This window comes from Neoarthrinium moseri (assembly GCF_022829205.1).
Source record: "Neoarthrinium moseri strain CBS 164.80 chromosome Unknown scaffold4_Wmoseri_CBS_16480, whole genome shotgun sequence".
NCBI classification, from domain to species: Eukaryota; Fungi; Ascomycota; class Sordariomycetes; order Amphisphaeriales; family Apiosporaceae; genus Neoarthrinium; species Neoarthrinium moseri.
The window spans coordinates 829,952-854,117 of NW_026055118.1; the positions used below are offsets into that span (position 1 = coordinate 829,952).

The 24,166-nt window shown below is 54.5% G+C and overlaps 9 protein-coding genes across 9 annotated transcripts; 5 read left to right on the forward strand and 4 right to left on the reverse strand.

Moving 5' to 3' along the window:
* Positions 1–62: 62 nt before the first annotated feature.
* On the reverse strand, positions 63–1,001 carry JN550_002048 (uncharacterized protein; the record flags this gene model as incomplete). The annotated part of the gene is made up of 2 exons (XM_049313300.1): positions 63–504; positions 562–1,001. 2 exons carry the CDS (start codon positions 999–1,001, stop codon positions 63–65), a joined length of 882 nt encoding a protein of 293 aa, XP_049176109.1.
* Positions 1,002–2,411: 1,410 nt separating this feature from the next.
* Positions 2,412–3,410, forward strand: JN550_002049 (uncharacterized protein; the record flags this gene model as incomplete). Its single annotated transcript, XM_049313301.1, has 1 exon — positions 2,412–3,410. One exon carries the CDS (start codon positions 2,412–2,414, stop codon positions 3,408–3,410), a length of 999 nt encoding a protein of 332 aa, XP_049176110.1.
* A 1,275-nt stretch (positions 3,411–4,685) lies between these two features.
* JN550_002050 (uncharacterized protein) lies at positions 4,686–5,742 on the forward strand (the record flags this gene model as incomplete). The annotated part of the gene is made up of 2 exons (XM_049313302.1): positions 4,686–4,878; positions 4,985–5,742. 2 exons carry the CDS (start codon positions 4,686–4,688, stop codon positions 5,740–5,742), a joined length of 951 nt encoding a protein of 316 aa, XP_049176111.1.
* Positions 5,743–8,320: 2,578 nt separating this feature from the next.
* Positions 8,321–9,340, forward strand: JN550_002051 (uncharacterized protein; the record flags this gene model as incomplete). The annotated part of the gene is made up of 1 exon (XM_049313304.1): positions 8,321–9,340. The coding sequence occupies one exon, from the start codon at positions 8,321–8,323 to the stop codon at positions 9,338–9,340; it is 1,020 nt and encodes a 339-aa protein (XP_049176112.1).
* Positions 9,341–9,582: 242 nt separating this feature from the next.
* Positions 9,583–11,166, reverse strand: JN550_002052 (uncharacterized protein; the record flags this gene model as incomplete). The annotated part of the gene is made up of 1 exon (XM_049313305.1): positions 9,583–11,166. The coding sequence occupies one exon, from the start codon at positions 11,164–11,166 to the stop codon at positions 9,583–9,585; it is 1,584 nt and encodes a 527-aa protein (XP_049176113.1).
* A 1,610-nt stretch (positions 11,167–12,776) lies between these two features.
* JN550_002053 (uncharacterized protein) lies at positions 12,777–13,652 on the forward strand (the record flags this gene model as incomplete). Its single annotated transcript, XM_049313306.1, has 1 exon — positions 12,777–13,652. The coding sequence occupies one exon, from the start codon at positions 12,777–12,779 to the stop codon at positions 13,650–13,652; it is 876 nt and encodes a 291-aa protein (XP_049176114.1).
* A 519-nt stretch (positions 13,653–14,171) lies between these two features.
* Positions 14,172–18,945, reverse strand: JN550_002054 (uncharacterized protein; the record flags this gene model as incomplete). The annotated part of the gene is made up of 2 exons (XM_049313307.1): positions 14,172–15,535; positions 15,741–18,945. The coding sequence occupies 2 exons, from the start codon at positions 18,943–18,945 to the stop codon at positions 14,172–14,174; spliced, it is 4,569 nt and encodes a 1,522-aa protein (XP_049176115.1).
* Positions 18,946–19,923: 978 nt separating this feature from the next.
* JN550_002055 (uncharacterized protein) lies at positions 19,924–21,056 on the forward strand (the record flags this gene model as incomplete). Its single annotated transcript, XM_049313308.1, has 4 exons — positions 19,924–20,028; positions 20,093–20,228; positions 20,297–20,504; positions 20,573–21,056. The coding sequence occupies 4 exons, from the start codon at positions 19,924–19,926 to the stop codon at positions 21,054–21,056; spliced, it is 933 nt and encodes a 310-aa protein (XP_049176116.1).
* A 1,215-nt stretch (positions 21,057–22,271) lies between these two features.
* On the reverse strand, positions 22,272–24,026 carry JN550_002056 (uncharacterized protein; the record flags this gene model as incomplete). The annotated part of the gene is made up of 2 exons (XM_049313309.1): positions 22,272–23,748; positions 23,815–24,026. The coding sequence occupies 2 exons, from the start codon at positions 24,024–24,026 to the stop codon at positions 22,272–22,274; spliced, it is 1,689 nt and encodes a 562-aa protein (XP_049176117.1).
* Between the last annotated feature and the right edge of the window lie 140 nt (positions 24,027–24,166).

Below are 24,166 nucleotides of genomic sequence, written 5' to 3' on the forward strand. Positions count from 1 at the left end.
TGGTGTACAACATCGTCGTGATGCATTCATCGTCATAACTATCCCAACCGTGGCTGATGCTCTCATTTCTCTTTCTTCTCCTCGGCTTCGGTCGTGGTGGAGGCTTTGGGCTTGCCGGCGCCCTCGGCTTTCTCCTTTCTCTCTTTCCGTAGGGCCACCTCGACCTGCTCGATGGCACGCTCGATTTCCACTTCGAGCTCGGGAATGTCCAAGGCCTTGAACAACTCGCGCCCGTTGGCTTGGGACAGTACCATCCTCTCCTCTTCCTCCTCGCCGTTTGCTGCTGGTGCTCCTGATTCGTTCGTGGCTGGCTGGCTTGGTGGTGTCTGTGTCGACGGTGATGACGCCGGAAGAAGACTCGGGTAGATGGATTTTAGTATAGGAGAGGGCGATAACGAGAGGAGACTATTCGAGGCGAGGAACTGGACATGCTTGCCTCCAGCTAAGGCTCGCCAATGCGACCAGGCGCGGTAGAGGAGGTAGAAGAAGGGGATATTAGGGATTCTGCGCCGGAGAGGTCAGTATGTACGTCAACCAGCCGGTGACCATGTCAGAACTTACACAGGCACCAAGGCAAAAGGCGCCGAGATGGGCATGCCGATGAGGCACCATATAAGCCTCTGTCTATGCAGCGACTGGCGCTCTGTCGCCAGCGTCTGCAGGACACCCAGGGCCTTCGTCGTGGGTATCACAGTCTCCGGGTAGACAACCTCGATCTTGTCCACGCCTTGCAGCTCGTCATCCCTCCTGCGCGCCGACAGGGGGGGCACCGACTTCAAGCCCCATTCCTCGTAGGGTATGCGGCGCAAGGCGGCGTTGCCATAGTTGACGACCGTCTTTTGCCAGCCGCTCTCCTTCTTCTCCCAGCTGGTCCACAGGTGCGCGGCCTTGGAAGTGGCTTTATCCACCAAGGTCTTGTTCTTGGCGAGGTGAGGGGTGTCGAGCTTCTGGCAGTAGAGCAACGTCCGCCGCGTCGAGATGGGCAGGAGGTAGAGGCGCATAGTCGGTGGTGTGTGACGTCTGGCGTCGGACGTCCAGGTAGGTATGCGCTAGAGGGGAAGGGCGAGGGAGAGGGAGAGGGAGAGGGAAAATGGCCGGCGAAGGACCCCGTGGGCGATGTGAGGAACCTTCTCCAAAAAAAGCCGATCACTTCATGTCCAGAACTGCGTGCACCGAGCAGTCATGTTTATGTAGATTGCGACATGGAAGAGAGGCACGCCGGGAGGGAGCTTGTCAACAAATTTTAGGGGCTCAATGCGACAAAGCTGGATGGAGACGAGACGGGGGACGGGGGCCGCAGGTGACGTTGAGCGGGTGGTGAAAATGCTCCAGCGATCGTGAATCCTTGGATGGGATCCCGGCTAGTGCCAAGGCCCACCGCCTCAGGCTGAGAGTGCGCTGGATCGCTGGAGCTCGGAGCCTATGGCGTAACGTCAGTTGACAGAGGGGTCAGGGCCGCCGCTACTGTGGTAAGGCCAATGGAAGACCGGATTTCCTCCCAGGTACCTACCCGTGCGCCTGTATAATGCTCCGATACGTAGCTCGTAGATGGGCCGCTTTTGGTTGGAAGGTTATAGCCTGCCTACACCGTTGGTTCTACCGCGGCTCGTCATCTAGTTAGGCAGGCCAATTCTAGCCTCGACAACACGGCGGGCTATGCGGAGCATGGCAATATAGAAACCAGGCATGGGGAGCCCTTCTAGATCGTTCTGGTGCGGTAGCTGCTATCACCACTTGCCTAGGTACAGACAGAGCCATGGACGGACGGAGGCGATTTCAGACCATGTGATGGCGGCTGAGCAACTCGTGCAAACCCCATCCCAGCGGCGTCCATATTGTTAGTCCGATATTGTATCTGGCGAGGGCTGGGAGAGACAACAGGCTGCTGGAACCTGAACCTGAACCTGGATACATAGTAATCGTCTCTCTACCTAACTAGGTACCCAGGCAGGTATGCCCTACGACGCTTCAAACCCCCCAAAAAGAAGTCGGCATCTCAGCTGATTGGAGCAAACGCTGCCCTGTCTGGCGGGTCGAGCTGCAGCTCCAGCACACATCCATGTACGCTATGGACCACGGGTATGGGTATGGCATAGGATGGGATGGGAAAAGTGACGCAACCTTGGCGACTTTGATAAATAACCTAAAAATCCCAACCACGAAAACTGGAACCGGCGCTAAGTGCAGACGGCCAACCGACTGCCCAGCTGCTGCTTACTGCGCCTGCTCGCCCTCGCTTCCGCCCAGCCCTCCGTACGACCAACTCACGATAATGGCAGCAGCGTCGCCAGACTGAGGGCGCGTTCCTCCTACCCTGTGTGTGTGCCTCCGCAAGTCGACCTGTCCAAGGGTCCCAGCAACACACAGCGCCCATCTTTGGCCCGCCGCCGCACATCTTCCCTCGCTGCTCCATGGCGCGACCTCGAGTGCGCACAGTGCCGCCGTGGGTAACGCTCGACGATGACGACTTTGACAACTCGTCCACCAGCGAGGCCCGGCTCAACAGCCCCGTCAGCAGCCCCCTCAATGCCCCCGAGCCGACCGCACAACCCCGTCCGGGGCTCACGAAGCGCGTCTCGCGCGACGGCTACGAGGAATGGGTCGACGAGCGCCTGCTGAAGACGTCCAAACTGCCGCCGTGGATGCGCAAACGCAGCGACCGCCCCGGCCGCCGCTGGGATCACCTCCGGACCAACGAGCCCGTCATCATGGGCACCGGCTACCGCCCGCCCGGCGTCGACCCCTATGCAAAGTGGCGCGACTTCATGCGTGACAACCCCTACCCGCCCGTGCGCGGCGACTACGAGATCGTGCCCTACGACTTCCTGGCCGAGATGCCCCAGGGCCGCGACACCATCCACGACATCCAAATCCCCTCCAACAAGCCGTCCAAGAAGCAGAGGTTCCTCGGCCGCCTGTGGAGCTGGGCCCTGCGGCATCCGTTGGCACAGCTGATCTTCCGCCTGCTGGTCCTGGGGGCTACCATCTCCTCGCTGGCCGTGTCCACCAGCTTATACCAGCGCTCGCCCTGGAGGACCTCGCCCAACGAGGCCGAGAAGAACCAGATCATCATGGCCATCATCGTGGACTGCATCGCCATTCCCTACATCCTATACATGACGTGGGATGACTTCGCCGGGAAGCCGCTGGGCCTGAGACCACCCATACAAAAGATTACGCTCACTTTACTCGACCTTTTCTTCATCATTCTCAAATCTGCCAGTACAGCGCTGGCTTTTCAGACGCTCGAGATTCGGACGGATGCGGCCACGCAAGGGCTGGCCACAACCCTGGCCTCCATGCTGGCTGTTGGCTTGGTGTCTTGGGTGGCAAATTTCACCATCAGTGTACTACGTATAGTCGAACGCCTGGGCGGCGTAGAAGAAGGGCCAGCCAAGCAGCGGCAATAGGGATACATAATGAACGGAAGGGCTGGACTGGCGTTACTCCTAGGACTCGGGGGTCAATTTGGAATTCATCTGTATAAATACACTACACGACATGACATAACACCATTGGTCTCTGCCTCTTGTTGATTTGTGATGACTTAGCACGAGGGGAAGAAAACAGAGGCTTGGAATCTGCAATACGCAGCTGTGAATTCAGATGTCTGAATATACGACTTTCCCATCGAGCTCGGAATGTGTGCGCTTAGCTCCTCGGTGTACCGTAGCCGGCCCACCGGCTCCGCCCGCCCAAGATGGCAGCTCACGTGTGGGTGTATAGGCGCGCGTAGTGGAGGTTAAGCTCCGGGAACTAAGAGAACGGAGGCTCTCCAGGCTCACCGCCCCGGATTCCCAGAAGCTTTGGTCGTCGTCGAGCCCTGCAAGTCAAGAGGTCAAGTCTCAGTGGAATGCGCTGATTGGCTTCAGACCCCCTGACACTTTCCTGATCAGCTGGGGGAGAAGCTGGGGGATCCTATCACTTGAGACGTTGGAAGCAAGCCATCAACTTCGAGTTTATCTCTGTTCTGTCGTTAGGCGCGGAAGACAAAGGAGGAGCACTCCTACTGTGTAAGAGAAGAAAAACTTGGGGGTACACAGATAAACGAGACGAACAGACATGATCCCCGCAGCGTCCGTGGCCCACGAGTCGCGTATCGCCCGCGTGTTTGCTGCATACAGCACTGTCGCTGTCATGTAATTCCTCTTGTTCGTTTTCTCAAGTTCCTGCCTACCTTCTTTTCCGCTGTGACTGCTCGCCTGCCTCACTTGAGCTGATCAGTAGAAGGACCTGTCGGCTCCTCTCCCCCCGGAACCCTTGCAATACGTCAGCGTGCAGTATCGGCCGTGCATGACCCGGACCGTAGGATAGGATAGGGACCCTGGCTGCATTTCACCCGTCCAGGATCGCAATAAGTTAACCACCTGCCTACCGCTATTTTCGCATCAGCCGAGCAGGTCGGGATCGCGATTCGTCTGTCGAGTGCGAGATTGATCGTCCGCCGCCGCCGCACCACAATCTGTTGTTGTTCACCGGCAACCCCGCGCCACAGCCGCGAACAAACAAGTGAACAAGGAGCTGACATGACGGTCGCCCTTTTCTGACTGTCCCTCGGCTCACCGAGGTCTATTTACCCTTTCTGCGTTTGAGCGAGGGCTTTCGAGCTCCTGAGACTTGATCTCCCTCTCAGCAGCTCCTCCCACCAACCATTACCACCACTGTGTGGTATCACCTCTGTCGACATGTCTTCTCTCGAGGCGAAGATTGTCGTGCTCGGCTCGCAGGGCGTGGGCAAGACTTCGCTGCTGATGCGCTACTGCAAAGGCGCCTTTGACCCGGCGCAGGTCCAGTCGACAGTGGGTGCCAGCTTCATGACGAAGCGCGTGGTGGACAGCGATACAGACACGGTTGTGCGCTTGCAAATATGGGACACCGGTTCGTACTGCCTCCTGCCTCCCCCCTCTCCCTTCTTCTTTGACTATGCACACTATTATCAGTCTTGCCGCGGACCTTATCTGACATCATGACTCCCCAACCACAGCCGGCCAGGAGCGCTTCCGTTCGATATCGCGACTGTACTACCGCGGCGCCAACGCCTGTATCCTCTGCTACAGCATCACGGACGCGCAGTCCTTCGCCGAGATGGGCATGTGGCTGACGGAGCTGCGGCGCAACCTGCCCCCGGACATCGTCCTGCACGTCGTCGGCACCAAGGCCGACATCGTCGCCCGCGACCCTACCCGCCGCGAGGTCCCTTTCGAACGCTGCATAGCATACGTGGCCGAGAACCTGGCGCCGGGCCAGGGCAACACGCCGCCGCCCACGGCCACGCCGGGCGGGATGGCGACCCCCGGCATGTCCAATGACCTGTCGGGCCTGGGCGGCATGCCGGCCGGCCTCGGCGAGCCGCGCAGCCCGAGTAGCAAGCGGAGCTCCGGCTTCTGGGGCCAGGAGGTCGGCTGGGACGCGTGCCACGAGATCAGCGCCGAGAGCGGCGAGGGCGTCGAGGAGGTCTTCCGCGTCGTCACCCGCAAGCTGGTCGAGCAGAACCGCAAGATGCAGCAGGCGCTGCTGGCCGCCGTCGCGACCCCCAGCACCCCGGGCTTCGAGCACGGCATGGACGGCGGGTACTTTGACGGGCTCAACGCCCGGGGGAGCTTCAGGGTCGGCCGCGACAGGCGGAGCTGGCTCTTCTCCCCCGGCTTCTCGCCCGCCGTGACCATGGAGAACCAGGGCCAGAATGGCGCCGAGCAAAGCCATCAGCAGGATCAGGACAAGAGGAGAAGCAGGTGCTGTTGAGCCTTGCTACTAGCGTCTGAACACAGACCGTGATTCTACGGTCAGCACGGGCGAAGTCTTATCTAGGAATGCTCACTTGGACGTCTAATAGCGACTCTCGAGCTACGCGAGGGTGCTAGAGAATCTGGAGACGGGCTCGAGAACGGGTGGACACGAGCTCTCTAGCTCATGAGGCAGTAGATGAAAGTAGTGGCCGTGGGAATTTTTCGTCCCAAGAGCTGGCGACAGTGACCTGAGGGGTCATTTCTTTGAGACGTTGCTCGCTGCTTCATCGGAGCTTCCTGTCTCTCCACTGGAGCTGAGTCGGTTCCGAGCATGATATTAGGAGTATGGGGCAAGATCACGTTTGCATCACGTCTTTTGATAAGACCATGAGACGCCCTGCTGGGCTGGGTATGAGTCTCTTCCGCATTGTCTTTCAGCATTGGTCCGCTCCATGGAACCATGGCCACCCATACGACACGGGCCACGGTTCTTACGCAAGGCATGATACAGTTGGCGGCATGAGGACGGCGTTTCCGGCATATATCGGGTTCTTTCTGGGCATCGGGGATCATGTCACGCTCTCACATCGCGCGTTGGTCTTTTCATCGTGCTTTATTTGTAATGGTCATAAGCGCTTCTCGCACTAGACGTTATTCTGGTTTTCGGTTGCCTATGGCAAAGGGGAGATATCAATCATATGCGCATTCATGTCAAACAAGGCCCGATGATACCACGCCAAGCAACAGAAGGCAGGAGGCTGGCTCCGAATGCCTCATGTCGAACCTGAGAACCGCCGAGTATTTCCAGGGAGAGAAGCCCAGCCCAAAACCTTATATAGCGAGCAGGCATTTCTCCTTCCGGGACGTCTAGGGTTCAGTAACCGATGGCTACGGCATGTCATCAATTGCTACCCGGGGGCATGGGTGGCCGTGCCAGGTCTGGGGTCCGACTCACTGCAAGGGGCAAACTCTAATTCGTGAGCCGACGTGCTGTCGGCCAATCAGGCGCTGCCTCGCGTCTGCTTATGTACTCTACTCCCTTCGTTTATAGGCAATCCGACATCCGACATATTTGTGCCTTGTATATATGATTCCCCGGGCCAAGTGATCATATTGGCCGTCCCGATGATGGTGGGCGTGGCATGCACCTAAGTCGTGTTGGCTCCCAACTTGGCATCTTGGCCGTTCCAGTGGATTGCCGGATTCGCAATGTTTGCTTAGGTTGGTTACCGGTCGAAGCGGCAGCTATCCGCTCGTTGAAATGTCTGATTTGGTGAGGGATACCGCTGTCGGATCGTGCAAAAGGGAAAGAATGTTGAGAATCTGGCAGTGAGTTGGGCACCCCGGGGGAATTAGCCTGCAATCTACGTTTTGGGCTATCACTCTCCTGCTGCTAGCTTTTGGAGCTAATGCATTCGGATTCGTCTCAATATTTCGTCTAGCAAAGGAGTGCTATATGAGCTTTGTGGTGTTCGTGAGCATATTCCTCACTGCAGCGTCAGCTAACTGGCACCGCAGACCGAGACGCTGAGGTCCACTTGTCGAATGGAGTCGGATGAATTCATACTTCTGATAAGGGATCGTAGTTCAAGGATACCCCGCTGCCCAAGCGGGAACAGCCGCCACATGGAGCCTGGACGAAGCATCATTGTGCATGAACAAACGCAAGCTCGCTTCTTGGAGGTTCACCGTTCTCGGCCTCAAAACCCCTCGGCCTCGTGAGCTAGAGACGTGTACTATTTCGAGTGGTATTCAAAGGCCATCTCGGGAAGGTTCAAGCGGCTGGCATCGACCAAGATATGAATACTCTCGTCTCAAAATTTGCAGTCTAGCGCCTGGTGTGCGATGTTCTTCACCCTCCTTCGAGCCAATAGTGACTGATCAGATCATAACCCTGCGGGCGATGCCGGTCAACGGATAGGGCAGAGCATCGGCCACAGACCGCATTCGGGCATTCATCCGCGGCGAGTCAATTTAAGCAGGAACCATGAAGCCATCCCAATGCCCAATGCTGGTATGGACTGCAGAAGCCCGCAGGGAAATGGGTGGGCTCCTGTGCTCCAATGAGTGCCCAGGCGCCATAGTAGTTCTGCTTGTGATCAATCACTTCTTGCCGTGTGTCGCACTGAGTGGTGGGTACGGGCAAAAGATGCGAACCAGGGGCTGTGTCATTCATGGAGCTTTCCGAGACGTTTTGCGCAGATCTGGAAGAAGCTGATGTTGAGATATGAGGTGGTGCTGTCGTTCTTTGTTCTGGCTGCGTGTCACAGCATGCTTAGGCTCACCGGGGCACCGTTTTCGATATAACAACCGCTGGAGATGTTGGTTATGTTGGAACCTGAGCACCAAGTCAACTGCTCATTTCCTGGGTCCAAAAGTGGTGTTACGCGGGTTTTGGCTCCTGGCAAAAGAGTAGTTGGTGAATTTACACCAGATGCCATGGTCCGAAAACGGCTGGACGAGCATCACCGAACTCGTCAGTACGCATATAAAGAGGAGGAGGAGGTATTGCTTCGTTCTCATTCTGACCATCGTCACTACTCAAAACTGTTTACTGCTAGCCGCTTCACTGAATCACGTGCATAATCACTACAATGTCTCGCAAGGAATACTTGATACGCTACATTCGTCATGCCCAAGCGGAGTCCAACTGTCCTGACTCCTCTGGGGAGGACATTATGGACCCTAAACTCACCACCCGGGCCTTAGAGGAGGATTGGGTCAAAACAAAGATACCAGGAGCGACAAAAACCAAAGTAATTGGAATGGGTCGCGATCTCGCCAGTGGTACAATGGCCAACAAGTTTGAGAGTTATGCGGCTGAGGGAAAGTTTGGATCCTACTTCATCGTCTCTCCCTTGACAAGAGCCTTGCAGACCTTCTTGATTTCTGTGCCTTACAAGACTCTCATGACGGCAAAAATTGTACTGGAGCCTCTGCTCACTGAACAGACGATTTGGTTCTCGGACAGAGCTAGGCGTCGTACTCACATCGAAGCTGTCTTCAAGACCGAGCTCGAATGCCGAACGCCCCCGAAAGGCCTTCACAAGCTTGAATTCAGGGATCTCGATATCAATTGGGGTGCTATTGATGAACGTCAGGACAGAGAATGGCAGCTAAAGGACGGTGATTGGGCGCCTGAAAAGCTCATTCAGAGGGGCCTCGATGCTACCAAGGCGATCATCAAGCACTGCCGGGCGGCCAAAGCAGACTCAGGGTACAAACCTTACTCCGTTTGTGTGTATGGTCATGGTGGGTTCGTCAACTACATGGTTGAGGAGCTCGGACCGCTCGACTTCAGTAATGAAAATATGGTGCTAAGCGCATGGGAAAAGGGCGAAGATAGAGTGTATTCAGTCGTTGACGACGATGACAATGTGCAGCCTAAGGGCAACCTTTTCAAGAGAAAAGAGATCGAGGACGCAACGCTGTCGCCTAACGTCGACCTGCGAGACGAGAATGCGAAGCGCCAGAAGCTGCACAAAATCGTTGTGAGCAAAAAATATGGGAGAAAGGCCAACGACGAGACCAAAGAACTTTACGCTCGAGCTGAAAGAGAGAGAAAGAACCCCAATGAAGTTGTCGGAAACACGATAGAATATCTCACGGGCTAGTCATAATAGCCTGCCTGATGCGGTCAAGTCTTGGCAAACGGATAATAGGACTTTAAGTTCGGGGAGTGGGGGTCTCAAAACATTGCTTTTTCTCTCGGTAGATGGGAAGTTGACCTACGGAATGACGTTCTTTACTCGATTAAAATGATCACGATTTCTCAATGAAGTTGTAGAGCAATACTTGTTGTCTTGACCATGATTGGGTTGCAATACTAGCAGCCTTCTTTTGCGTAGTAAAGTCACTAATTCCACCAGAAGCTGACGGAAAAGCTGACACTCAACCCTCGTACGTAGTGCCACCAGCCAATGGGAATGTACAGGGTGTCTCCGGGTTCGAGTATACAGTCCACGAATGGGACATGCTTGAACGCCTGCCGCATCTTCTCCGCCGCTTCCTGATCTTGGACGACCTGGTCATGATCTTGGCAGATACGATCCCAGCCTTCCATTACCCCCACATCCAGTAGGCTCGTGTTGCCCATCTCTACGCCGTCTTCCTTGCCGCGAGCCTGCATGCGTTGCGTCTCCAGTGGCGAATACAGTCGTACGTACTTACGACCAACGACCTGTACCAAGAGGTTGTGGTATGGATCGGTATGTAGTGGGGTTATCGTGCCTGGCGGACCAAACCAAGCGTTAAGTAATGGCTCATCCAATTCCGGCTGATCAATGCTTGAGTCTGTCGGATGTGGGGGAGGCGACGTGTAACAATGATCTGGGATCATGATATCGTTCCTCAATCCCGGAAGCTGCGTGAAGAGGGGATGTTGAGCCAAGTACACAATTGGAGGAGGTTCATCGTTAGGGTTCTTGGTGGACCCAGGATCGGATGATGGCCGAGAGAGATCAACGTAGCTTTCCAAAAGCTCATTGAAGGTGACGAGCTTCTGGCCCCAGCCCTCATCCACGTAGCTGCGGCCGACTTCCACCGGCACTAGTCGGCGCCCATTGAAGGTTTGCGAGAGAAGGTAATCAGGGTTTTGCCAGGGCCTGGTGGTGCGTGCCGGCCAGTCGTCAGGGACGTCCGTTAGTATGACCGGTTCCGGTCCCGGAACTGCCTTGGAAACGTGCTTCATGTGGCCTTGAAAGTCTTCCATGGACATCGAAGAGACGCGCTTGATAGGATGCTGGACTGGTGGTGTGAATGGCTCAAATCGAGAGAAAGAGCACTTGCCTGTGAATTGGGGGTGTAAACTGCCATCCGTATCTTTATCCCACCTTGGACGCTTTGCGGGCCTCTCAGGCAGATCAAAGCTTTCCTCGCTGATTTGTGCAGCATCCCACCATTGTTGAAGCAGGCCAAATGCTCGATCGATCCAGGCTCGACCCCTATCTTCGCCAGCAGCCCCGGCAAGTATCAGAGCCAGATCCAGGCATCTGATGAGCTTGTCCAGGACACCTTTATCGTCCCTAGTCGTAACTCTGCGACGATCCCTATGACTTGAGATACGTTCATAGACCAGCAAGCAGAACTTGAGGATGCTTGCATCTGTGTACAGCTGTCGCCAGCAAGCCGGAAGGTCCTTGAAGATGAATGCGTAGAACTTAGCATATGCGATGGATATTATATCGTCTAATCTCCTCAGAATGAGTTGGTGCTCTGCTGAAGGCGATTGTTCCGATGTAGGCCCAGCCAGCTCTGTTCTGTATGCGCGGGCGAGTTGCGAAGCTTGCTCTGCGAGGAGGCTTACCAACGCGTGACCGCAGCCAGAGAGATCGTCGGCGCTCCTGCGCTCTGAGCTATGAAGGAGCTGCGTGCATTCCTCTTCGACCTGAGCTGCTGCTCTGGCGCATAGTTGGCACAGTCTCTCTTGTGCATCGCTCATGGCAGACCTCCTGGTGTGAACCGGCTCCCCGAGGAACGTCAGGGGCAATAGCTTTCGAATGAGCCGACCTGAATCTGCACTATATCGAAGAGGGGTTCAGGATCCAATGAAAACCAAAGGATTCTGGATCATCAGATCGCGCCAGGATGTGGTATATCCAGCCAAGAAGCTGGGGCACTACTGGTTCCCAGGTAGGTGCTCGGGCCTCATTTAGGCTCTGAACCCGTCCGCCGCCCCACAGCCCAGGCCTTCCACCGGGTTGTAGGTCACTAGCTGGCAGGTGCTCCAACGCAAGGGCCGGAATGCTACCATCTATGAGATCGACGTATTCATTTGCAAGCTATATATACCAATACACACGTAGCTTCCCCATATATTTTACTATGTATCTTAGTAAGCACATCTATCAGTCCATCTACGACCAGGGTCGCCCATTCATACGCAATGAAAGCCAATAGATTGCTTCGATTTATGTGACTAGGCATTTCGAACCTCGGTTTGGCTTGCGTAGAACTCGTATTGCTTGGACTAGAACACGAATGGAGCATACGCCAAAGGTGGTTGGGAAGAAGCGTGAGAGGTTCGAGACAGGCAAGAAATGGCACGATCTACTTTGGGTTTGGATGGGTATCATGTCAACAAAGAATGGTGTCGTGGGCTTCAGGATTAGACTCATCCGCGACACCTATAAACGATAGGCTTTGGCTTGAAGTACTTCATTACAAGCCCAGTACTGAATATTCAACAACGCTCCTTTGAAATTGGCAGATTAATTGATTTCTTCAATAACAACACAACATTGTCAGAATCCAGAGGAAGCCAGCATATCAAGACGAGATTCCTCTTGGCCGCTTCCTATATGATTGCGTACAAGGCTGGATGAGAATCCAAACTTTTGCGACCCTGACCAAAGATCACACCGCTAGCTTGCTCATTTACCTCCTATTATAATGGGGCACATATAGTTGAAACAATTTGTTCATGTCTCAGGCGGTCAATGTTCCAAGAGCCTGGTAGGCCAGTTATCATTCGGCATGGTGACAGAGGGAGACGCCGCGGTTTACGCTATGTCTGAGTCGACTTGGACGAAGAAGGCGGCACATCACTAGAGGTATCGTCAATCCTAAGTTGTTCCATTCTTTAAACCAAGTTCAACGAGCGCAGCCAAAATGGTCTCCATCCTAGTGCATCCCCTCTAGGGGTGGGGATGGTCGTGTCCCGGCACCTTTCAAACCCGTGTGCGCTACTTCCACCGGAACCTGTAAGAGTATACTCCAGACATGTATCCCGTGCACCAGAATGCATGAATTGCAACTGTCAAGTCCCTGGTCAGCGAGGCGAGCCGCTAACTACTTAAAGCTTGCTTTAAATAATCCTTTAATACCCCATACGATGCTTAATTTCCGCAGTTCCTATTTGGGACTTTTAGACGGGCGGCACAGTTTTCTTAGCGTCTACTATCGATTCCTTCCTCCAGAAAGCTTCCCTCCACCTCTTCCCGTCCTGTTCTGAGTTAATTCATTATTCGCTCGTTGCACAGTCAAAAAAAAAAAATCGACGTTATTTACCTTTTGCGCCTTGTCAAAGGTGCGCGCCGCTCGTTTTTGAAAATGATCGCTGCCAATCTGCTCAAGGCCGGTCTGATGATGGCCGGCGCCGTTGGTCCCGCCGTGGCCCAGGCTTCGTCCATGCCCATCACGGCGCCGAAGCAAGTCACAGTCGACACGGAAACCCATGTGACCCTCGCGGAGAACCTTTTCACCTCTCCGGTCCGCATCTACCTCACTCTCAGTCCCGCCCAGGGGAACGCCCACGAGGGCGACTGGGACAATGTCTGCTACCTTGTCAACTCCACGGACGGAAGCAACACGGACGTCAAGTTCACAATACCAGCCTTGGTGGCTCCGGATGGTGCCAAGGTGCGGATCAGCGTAGCGCCGACCGTCGCCGACCCTGAGCCCAACCCAGACAACGACCCTGACAAGCCCATCTCAAGCAAGCAGTACTACTTTAGCGGCGAAGCCGTTCTGGAGGGGGGCAAGGGGATCTGGAGCAAGCCGGAACTGGGCGGCTTTGAGAGGATTGGCACTGCGGACCAAGTTCCTTGCACGGCGTACGACTGCGTGCGCCAGTGCGGAGTGAAGTACTACCTCAACGACTTTGACGGGGAGAACCCTTATGCGGTCAAGTCTGTATACGAGTGCAACGCGGCGTGCCCCGGTGTTACAATGAAGTCGTGGGCTGAGGTGACTGGCCAGAGCACGCCGGATACCCAGACTTCTCAGCAGGGCTCTTCCACAGCCATGCCAACCGTCCCAAGTACCACGTCGACCGTGTCCCTGACGGCTTCATCTACCGTATCGTCTAGCTCGACGCCATCAACTTCTGCATCGTCATCCTCTACGTTCAGTATTAGTAGTGAAGGAAGCTTTGTTTCGACTTTGAGGGCGGCAATAAGCTTTCTCGGGGCCTTGCTTATACTATAATGTGCATAGACTCACACAAACACATATAATTCATAGATAATGAAAGAAAGTATGCAAAAGTGTAGCCATTGTCAATCGACGGATGCGGCTTGTGATTGTTATGAATTTGAACGGCAGACGCTACGCCGACTGTAAAGAGTCCAATTGGCGCGAGTGGCCACCGTGGCATAGAATCGTGACATGGTCGATGCCTCAGTCTTCCCTCAGAGTTTGTTAAAGTACTTGCATATGGCCGATGCTATCATTGCGATGCCTGCTCATGTTTCGCCTACGGCTATCTCACTTCTCTTACGAGTCACATTTATATCAACTCAATTTATGAACTAGTCGAGTAATCGTACCGCAAATATAGGAAATAGAGTTCGGGCTTTTCTATTCACAGGTACATGCGGCACACAAGATCACCTCCCGCATGAGGGTGTTTTTTTTTCCTTTGTGAAAATATTCATCTAGTCTAACGCCTGCTCCAGGGGTATCTTGAAGTTCATAATACGTGAATATAAGTCAACACAGGGCCATCTAAATACTGGCTCTGCGAGGTGCCATGGTTCTCCTCAAAGCCTTCTTGGCCTCGGTCTCCTCAACGAGGGGGAGCACACCTTCCTCGCGTAGACGGGCTAGGGTTTCCTTGCCATACTGGAAGCCCATCTGATAGATCTCATCAAATTTTCCAAAGTCCAAAGTGCCGTAATCATCGATGGGCGGACGCATATAGATGCAGCCCGGCATTGCCTTGGCCCTCTCAAGGGCATCGACGCTAGACACATATGCGAGGCGGCCTTGGATCTCTGCCAATGTTGGTGGGTTGGGAATGGATGAGAATGGATTCCAACGGTTGAAGAAAGCCCACATGCCCGATAGCGAGTCTCCGTATGCCTGAGGTACGTCGTCGTCCAAAGCTCCAACATCAATTGCAAAGATAACGTCGGCGCCAATGGATTTCATGTGCGACACTGTCAAGTTGTCGATGTAGCCACCATCTAGCAGCATGCTACCTTCGTCACACAGAGGTGGCAAGAGGCCGGCAAGTGACATGGAGGCACGCACATACCGCCAAGCATAGCCGCTGGTGTGGATTTCACCACGGCTCTTGCTGATATTTGTCGTGTTGCAGTAATACTCCAGCCAGAAGTCCTCAATCTGGTGGTTGCCGAACGTCTTGAAGATACCGCGATTGAATTCGTGACCAGTAGTGTAGGAGGCGGAAGGATACGTCAGATCGAGGGCAAAACGCCACATGCTTGCCATCCTCCCAGCGAACTTCTTCGCCAACCCAAAGACCGGAACCATGTCCGCATGTCGTGCATAGAGTGCTCCAATGAAAGAGCCGATGGATGTACCTCCAATGACATCAATAGGGATGCCTGCTTCTTCCATGGCACGGATGATGCCAATCTGAGAGATACCGCGAGCGCCGCCGCCACCAAGTACCAAACCGATGGATTTGCCACAAAGCCGCCTAGCCAGCCGATGAAAGTCGCCCTTGAAGGGCGCATCGGGAGAGTAATATGGGGTGTGCCGAATCTTGCGACTGGTGTATTTCTGAATCTCGGCCTGAAGAACCTGAACTCGTTCTTTGAGCGCTGCACCAAGACGCCTGTAGGGAGGATGGACGGGGACGGTATTCTCTTGAAAGGCCATCTGCACGTGGTAATGACCACCATTGATCCAGACCCGATTCTTGAGCCATGATCTTGTGAGACCGGGTGGAGAATATCTGTCTGCGTGGAGCAAGACCAAGATCTTACGGGCAGTTGACTTCTGACCAAGCATGAATCTTTCAAACTCCCCGATCTCAGGAGAACCCTCTGCAAGGCCGACAAGCAGGATACAGTCAGCTTGTGTGATGCAAGTCTGGGTCCAGGGTGAGTTGACATTGGTATCTATCATTAGGCGTTAGCTACTATTGACCGAGCATAATGACCTGTTGGATGATGGATAGTATGTTTCAACGTTCAGGAAAAAATTAGAGTATGTTTTGGCCGTCATCGAACGAGCTCTAGATTGTGATTTTCTCATCATGAAGAATTTGCAGCTTGGGCTGTGTGAAGGGGGAATGTGACGATAAAAGGGTGTTGGTGCACTTACCAGCAACGTAGAGAACCATTCCATACTTCTCCTCAAGATCGGCAAGATATTGAGACAACTTGAGCTTGCCCATCTTATTGAACGCATGTTTGCCAAGATGGTTGAGGATGGCGGACTGGTTCAACGACGTAGCACCACCAGGAGCACCAACTTGCGCTAGTGCGTTGATCAGGCGGTTTCCAAAATCAACAACCGGTACGCCTGAGGTTACAGGTAGGATGGCAACAGTCCTCAGATTCAAGGTTGATGAGATCTTGTTGATGGAAGTCCCCGTAGAGGCCTCCTTTGCCAAAGCTAAAGACGGATCATCTACCAGAGTCCGCATGCGAGAAGCAATGATCTTGGATATCTTGATAGTAATATTCGGGTGTTCCTGTGCAAGGCTGTTGAACAGTGTCCTCGGAAACTTGACAAGTTCGGTGTCTCGGATGGCGTGAAGGGTACCTGACCGACTTGATTCGGTTAATACTTCAAGCTCGCCCACGCTATCGCCTTGACCGTATTCGGCACGGACATTCAGCCCACCGCCCTTCTTGTCCTCAACCAAACGCAATCGTCCGTTGAGGACGAGATATATGGCTTCGCTCTCTTCATCCTTGTGGAAAAGAGCCTGGCCAGCGTTCACCTGAACCCATTCGAGAGCAAAGTCGATGTGGAGGATCAGGCGCGGGAGGAGATTGGTGAGTCTCTTGGCCATGGTGAGAAGCACGATAGGATACCTCTCGACAATCCTCTCCAAGGCTGCACGCGGTACGAAACCAACATACACATCCGTCTTCGCCACCACGTCAATGAACGACCGGTACGAGGAGACGGTGCCGATGTAACCCGCTAGACCTCCTGGTTTCACGAGCCCCACACTGCGGCGACCAGGCTTCGACTTCTTTTTGCCATCGGCTGAGCTCAAGCCTGGAGTCGAGCCATTCGAAGCAGGAATATTTGTCTTGGACGCCCGGCGATGCGATGCGTGGGAGTCTTCACGGTGCATGGCAGAGAGAGACATTTTGCTCGACGAGCTCAAGATCTCAGTGCTGAAGTCCTCAGATGGCACGCCAATGTCGAGGAAACCGTCAATCACGTAGTAGATACCAGGGCTCCTTTCACCCTGCTCTACCAACACTGATCCTTGAGGGAAAAAGACAATCTCCACTTCATGTTTCATCTCTTCGGCCAAGAGATGAGCATTCGGAGACCCGGTCATAGAAAGACCACCAGAGGTCATTGACTCGGCATCCCAGTCAGCTGAACCATCAAAAGAGTCCATGAACCCGAAGGCGTTGCTGTTGAAGACACCCCGCTGCCTTCTCTGATCATAAGAACTGAGGCGGGGAGAAGCCTCAACCGAATCGGGTCCCCTTGATGAGGTGCCACCAGAATTCATCCCGAGAGCGTTGAACACACATTCCAAGATAGAGACCCGGAACGTGTTATCCTCATCGACAGATTCTCTCGGATCTATAGAGATACGCGCCCGTTTCTGAGCAGCGAATGGATTGAACGCATGATGAGCAAGAGGACTCAGCGTATCTGCCTTGGGACTGTCCCTGGATTGCCATGGCTCTCTTAGAGGTATATCAATGGTACCAGGAACTCGAGACCCGCCAGCTCGTGCGGATTGAATATTAGCCAGAAGATCACCGGGCCCAGCGGTGTGCAAGGACGAACGCTGTTGTGGCGGAACGATGGTAGAGGCTACTACGGATGTGGGACGTGCTCGGGTCATGGCGTGCACGGCAGCGTCCCTACGCAGACCCGTACTAGACCGCCGACGCCGAGTTGCAGCTGATGCGTTATGCAACGCTATCCCCTTGCCAATATCCTCCTTGCTGTTTCTCTCCCTTTCGCGCTTGAACTTCTCCTTGAGTCTCTCCAGTGCATCGCCTCTTAATACATTTGGCAGCTGACAAGTGGTGAAATTTATCATGCTCCTCTCGATGTGGAGCACCTCATTTGTCAACCCAAGATAGTTGTATGCTGTGGCGAGAGTCACCCGCTGAAAGCGAGACAATATAACATGGACGATGTGGGCAGTTGACTTGGGGAAGAGTTTGATCAAGCGACGAAAAGCGTTGGCAGGGATAATCGCAATAGTGGTGTCGACGACAGCCCGAGCCACAATGTCCGGATGGACTGAGTTTGTCACCATTCTCTTGGGAGCTGGGCGCACAGGATGCCGCGGCGGTAGAGTATTATCCAACGACATGGCCGGAATCTTCTGCCGAAAGTAGCTGCCGTTGGGAGAACCAGTCGGGATGACCTCTGGTTCCTCAACAAGGGTAGCCCGCTTCTCATTCTGGTCAAACTGTGGAGTCGCTGGCGAGTAGTCCGACATGTGGCGGCCGGCAGAGAGCCCGGCACTCTCGGGATACTGACCGTCGTTGAAGGTACTCGAGGATGAGTGCTGCACGGGGTCCTCGTCAGACGGGGTGCGCAAATGCACATCCTCGGTGAACAGGGACATGATGGAGAAGAGGGATGACATGGGAGCTCCATTCCGGACCTCGGTGAGGAGTTGGTATGGATGGCGACTTGAGCCATACTGCTGGTCGTCCTCAGCGAAGGAAAAGTCAGCAACATCAGGGCTGTGATTCCGGTTGGTAGACTTGACGAAAATCTCGGCCAGTCCATCCACGACGAGACAGAAGCCCTGCTCCTCCTCGAGATTTAGAGTTTCGCCGGCAATGAGCTTCCTGGTCTGCATACTCCGGGTCAACTCATGGAACACGGGCCGCTCCAGATATCCGAAGATCTTGATGGCGCTGAGAAACTCGTCGAGGTAGTTGGTGAGGCCGGGCTTGTCATCACCCTCATGCGAGTCTGGGGGAAGATCCAGTTCCGGCTCCTTGCGCTGAGGTTCTGGAGGAAGCCGAGAATACATGTTCAGATACCTGTATCTTACAACCCAAGTGACGGCCGAGGCCATCATGGCCAGGATCAAGGCCAGGGTGGTGGCATTCATGGTGACGGTGAGATTGGTGGAGAACAGCTGGAAGAGCAAGGTTGGGACGGATATGGTGGTGAGCTTCAGGCTCCAGTACAGGATGGAGGAGAGCAGCTGGATGACGAAGAGGATGACTCTCCCGAACCAGCCGAGCCAAGTGGAAGAGCCTCGCGCAGCGACGACCTTGTCCACCTCGACCGCGGCCGTGTTGGCGGCCACAAGAGCAGCCTCCATGGTGGAGGACAGGGTTTCCGAGGAAGCCATGCTGTGTTGCCAGGGCTAGGAGGCCAGATATCTAGTCTGGTGGCAGAAGCGCGTCCTCACCTCATGGTATGGGATGAGGAGGGCAGGAATGCGTGCCACGGCAAAAACCGGTAGACAGCAAAAGAAGGAGAAAATAAGACAAGCTGACTTGCAATGCAGATGTCGATCAACGCTCGACGCACCTGGAAGCGAGGTTCCAGATATGACAGTCGGCCGCAGACATTTCTGTGAAAATGCCTGTCTGTGAGGGCCGAGATGGAGGAAATTTGTTATGGCAGGAAGGAAAGCTCCGAGGCCAGGTCGAGGTGCTGCAAAAGAAACGGAAGCTGGCAAGGCTCAAGGGTACCTACCAGCTAGGTAGGGGACGGTGAGCTGGAGCTCGAATCACGCGCCTTGGCCGAGGAACTGGAGTGGGACCCCCCATTGTTATTTTTTCTTCTCTTCTGCGTCCACGGCTCGTCCACGGGTGCCAGTCTCCCCTTGGCTTTGACTGACTCAGGGCTTCAGATCCAATGCCAGGCGCCCAGGTGCCCAGGTGCGGTGCCCGGTTCCACTCGGTCGGAGCATGTGATGTTCCGCTGTGGCTGGAGAGTCCGCCCATCCCGCGCCCTTTTTTTTTTCGCCCACTGCGCAGCGCAGTTGTGGCCGTGCACCCGGCCGCGGGGCACACCCCACCAAAGCCCGTTTCTTCGAACAAGGCCAGTCAAATTTACTGCGTGACTCCCAGCTAATTATCGTCATCGTCAAGCTGCAACTTTCCGAGAGAGCGCCCGGCACCATCCAGCAAGAACAGCTCAGCCGACCGCCTGACACACGAGCTCCCATCGGACCCCGATCTCTCGTCTTTCTGCTGACCTCGTCAATCAACCACGCGGCCCGAATCCCGCCTGCTGCCCGAGCGCACTCGAGATACCACACCCACCCGGCCCAACGCCCGCCCGTTTCCCACCCCGATCGCCACGCCACAATACCGCCAGCATGTCGTTAACGAACTGCCGGTTTTACGAGGAGAAGTACCCGGAGATTGACTCCTTCGTCATGGTCAATGTCAAGCAGATTGCCGACATGGGTGCCTACGTCAAGGTTGGTTTGCTCCGTCCCCGGCCATGGCGACCCGTCTCCGCTGACCCTCACCTCACCCCCGCAGCTCCTCGAGTACGACAACATCGACGGCATGATTCTTCTCAGCGAGCTCTCCAGACGTCGTATAAGATCTATCCAGAAGCTCATCCGCGTCGGCCGAAACGAGGTGGTCGTCGTGCTCAGAGTCGACAAGGAGAAGGGTATGTGTGGCGTAAACTCTGTCGCCTGACGAGGGGCCCCCCACGACTGACACCACGCTGCATCACAGGATATATCGATCTTTCCAAGCGCCGAGTCTCTCCCGAGGATATCGTCAAGTGCGAGGAGCGTTATAACAAGAGCAAGATGGTCCACTCCATCATGCGCCACGTCGCCGAGAAGACCCAGGTCCCCATCGAGACCCTGTACGAGAACATAGCCTGGCCGCTGAACAAGAAGTACGGCCACTCGATCGACGCCTTCAAGCTCTCCATCACGTAAGCCATCCTTTCGCCCTTTTGGATGCCATGTGGACTCCGCCGCCAGAGACACTAACACTCCCTAGAAACCCCGACGTCTGGAAGGACATTACCTTCACCAGCGATGCCGTCGCCGAGGAGCTGAAGTCCTACATCGGAAAGCGACTGACCCCCCAGCCTACCAAGGTCCGTGCCGATGTCGAGGTCACCTGCTTTGGCTACGAGGGTATCGACGCCGTCAAGACTGCGCTGCGAACTGCCGAGGCGCGGAACACCGACGACAACCAGGTCAAGGTCAAGCTCGTCTCGCCGCCTCTGTACGTCTTGACCAGCACCTGTCTTGAGAAGAGCACCGGTATTACGAGGCTGGAGGAGGCAATTGTCGACATCCGCAAGAGCATCGAGGGAGCTGGAGGTTCCCTGATCGTCAAGATGGAGCCCAAGGCCGTCACCGAGTCCGATGATGCTGAGCTGCAGGCCCTCATGGAGAAGAGGGAACGTGAGAACGCCGAAGTCAGCGGTGATGAGAGTCAGTCGGAGAGTGACGACAACATCCCCGAGACCATGTGAGCAAGGTTCGCCCTCACGTCGTTCAGCGTTCTGGAGTTGTGTCGCACTTGTGGGGAAGCTGGTGGTCATGAGCAACAGGGCTTGGCAGCAACTGTCTATAATGAGGCCCTGGATGATGAGATGAATAGATCATGGCCGCGATTCGGTTGACCAAGGGGTTTCTCAATCAGGGAGTCCAAAAAGCAGCATTGAGATAGAGAGCATATATTCACATATGCCGGCGCATATGCAATTGAGCAGCCCTTTCGTTCGGTCGAATAATGCACATCACATCACACCTAACAGCGCAGCGTCCCTAGGTATCCTCAAGTCGCAGTAAAATTAAAATATTACGATACAGCCTACGTAGTAGACACCGCTGGTGACCAAGGACAATCCAAGCCGCATCAGAAGTAGCTCGATGAACAGGTACTTGCCAAACCCGCCAACAGCCTCAGCCTCCTGCGCGCAGCGCAGGAGAAGTCCTCCGGGACGGATTTACTCTAAAACTCGAGAAGGGGCTCCCAACCATCGCCGAGGCCCATTATGATGAGCAACTGATTCGGGGGCACGGCTTCCTTGACCCTCCCATTATACGCTCTTATCCATTTCACATAAGCCTCTTCAGCGAGCTGAGTCAAACGATCCAGTGACCATTCTCACCTGGCCCATATTATCCTGGCGGCTCCTAATGCTCTCAATGAGTCCGCCGGCGTCCTCCTTCCACGTTGTCATGAAGGCCTGAAGCCATCTCCGCCCGGGTCTGATTCACGTCAGCACGGACAAGTACCAGACTCTAGCATATGATAAATTGCCTTGAAAGCTGACTCCCCACTTCTCCGGGTCACCCGCTAGTAGGATAACCTTTGCGTCTGGGTAAAGCTCCAGGAGCTCAGACACGATAAAGTTGGACGGGATATCGCTGGTGCCCGTGAAGCCAGTCACTACTTCGCGGAAGAGCCTGAGGCACGTGCCTCCGGATCACGGCAAAACAATCGAGGAATTAGGCGCTGCTGTCAAGAAATCTCTTTTAGACTTGAGGATACACGAGTTTGCTTCTATGTACCTGTGTCTCAATCTGTGGGCATTTGGTCATATGAAGTCTGAACCGAATTGAACTGCTAAGCTCACTCGACGATAAATACATTGTGTACGGACAGAAGCCATACACTTGAAGGAACGTAGCTGATGGCAGACAAGGACATGACGAAGTCAATAGAATGCTTATATCTGGCACTACTCCTCTGCATCTCGTGGATCGTGCTGACTCCAGAACTTTTCATAGTCTTCTGGTGTCTGAGGCGGGAATGCGATCGGAACTGTGATAGGCCCGAACGGCACACGCGCCTTTTCGAATTCATCCATTCGAGCCTTTGTTGCCGGCCGGGTCTTGTTGACGCTGTACACTGTGATGCGGTGGCAAGAGCTTGTGACATGCAATCCCCAATTCCAGGCGGTCCGGACATCTGGAGGCTGGGTGTTAAGTGAGTTGTCCCAGCAGCGGCAGACTATCTCGACCCATCCTTCGACATCGCAGGGGAGATCGAAGTGCCAGGTGCGCCAGGTCCACCTTCGCTTTTCGGAGAGGTTCTCAACGGGGACAGTATACCAGTTGAACCCGCCATCTGATGAAAGTTCAACGCGCTCTGGCCAGCGACCACCACCGGAATAAGCCCAGCCCTTGCAGCGGATCTTGCCGTTGTGGATGACGACTTGCTTGGTCCACGGGGACATGATGGCAGAACTGACTGGCATCTCTTGGATCTGAATACCGTCTGTAAATTTCAGATTATGTTTGCCGACTTGCTGAGGAAAGTAGAGATATTCCTGGCTCTGTACGGGCGCTCGGGATGGTTCCATGATCGCTTTGATGCGGTATAGCCACTTGACACTTCTGGCTCCGATATAGCCGAGGACAACAACTCGGAGAGGGAACCCATGGATTCTGGGCAAAGGCTCTCCGTTCATCTCCCAGGCCAGAAGTACCTCATTCGCCTTGACCTTGGACCATGGAACACTGACGAGGTAGTTCATGGTCTTGTCGTCCTTGAAGTAGGTGTCGGCGCCGTAGAACTCCAGGTGCTTCGCGCCGTCCACCAATCCTCCGCATGCCTTGATCACCTTTTTGAGGCTGATGCCGACGTATCGAGCAGTTCCTATTGCACCTTCAGCCCAAGGAGCCTGGGGAACCTCGTCTCCTTGTCCGGGGTAACTCAGGATCTGCTCAATGCGGCGAGTACCTGAGCATTGCATCGTCACGGTCTTGTCAACTCGTGGGAATCTGCTCTCGTCCATGATTTCATCCAAGGTGAAACTGCGTGGATTCGCCACCAAGCCGTCCAGGGAGAAGCTGTAATCCTCCTTGTTGATGATCGGAATACCTCCATGATTTCTAACGAAATGCAGGGAATTCGGCGTCACAACCTTCGACGTGACCAGTCGTTTAGGAGGCTCTCCGTTGTAGGGAAATTGAAGGAGATGAAGCATATCGGGATGCTTCTCCTTGAGGACAGTTTCCCATGAGTCTTCGGGAACCTGAGTCAACTCGCCGCCGATGGCATGATGCCACATTTTCCAGTGCGTGCCAGGAAGAACTGGATTGCTCGCGGGAATGGGTCCCAGTTGAAACTCAGGGTTAGGTGGAAATGTCTGGGATTTGAGAATCTTGTGTGCTGCTTCTTTTTTGTCCGGATAGTTCTCCCATTCCACAAATCTATGGAGTACTCCGTTAGCAAAACACGGATGTTAAAGACCCGTTCACAAATATTGACGAACATACCCCGTCCACCCCTTCCTCTCGCGAGTGAAAAGGGTATTCCGATCACCCACAGCTTTAATTGCCTTCACATCTTTGGTTAGTGGCCCAAAGGTCTGAGGAGCCAGCGCCTTGGTCTCGGGCCCGGTCATGTCCAGAACTGGGAGCGCAGCCCCGGACAGGCCCTGCTCGATCTTCCACTCATCGGGTCGATTAGTTGTCTGCAAAAATGGCATCTTTCTCTCTGCTTCCAAGTCTTATGTGAGTGGTAGAAGATATCTTCAAAACCTGAGATTTGCAGTGTTTAGTTAAGCTGGACAGTCGTTTGACCTCGAAGCTGTGTTTCTCCACAACACCACCTGAGAGGCTGGAGGTA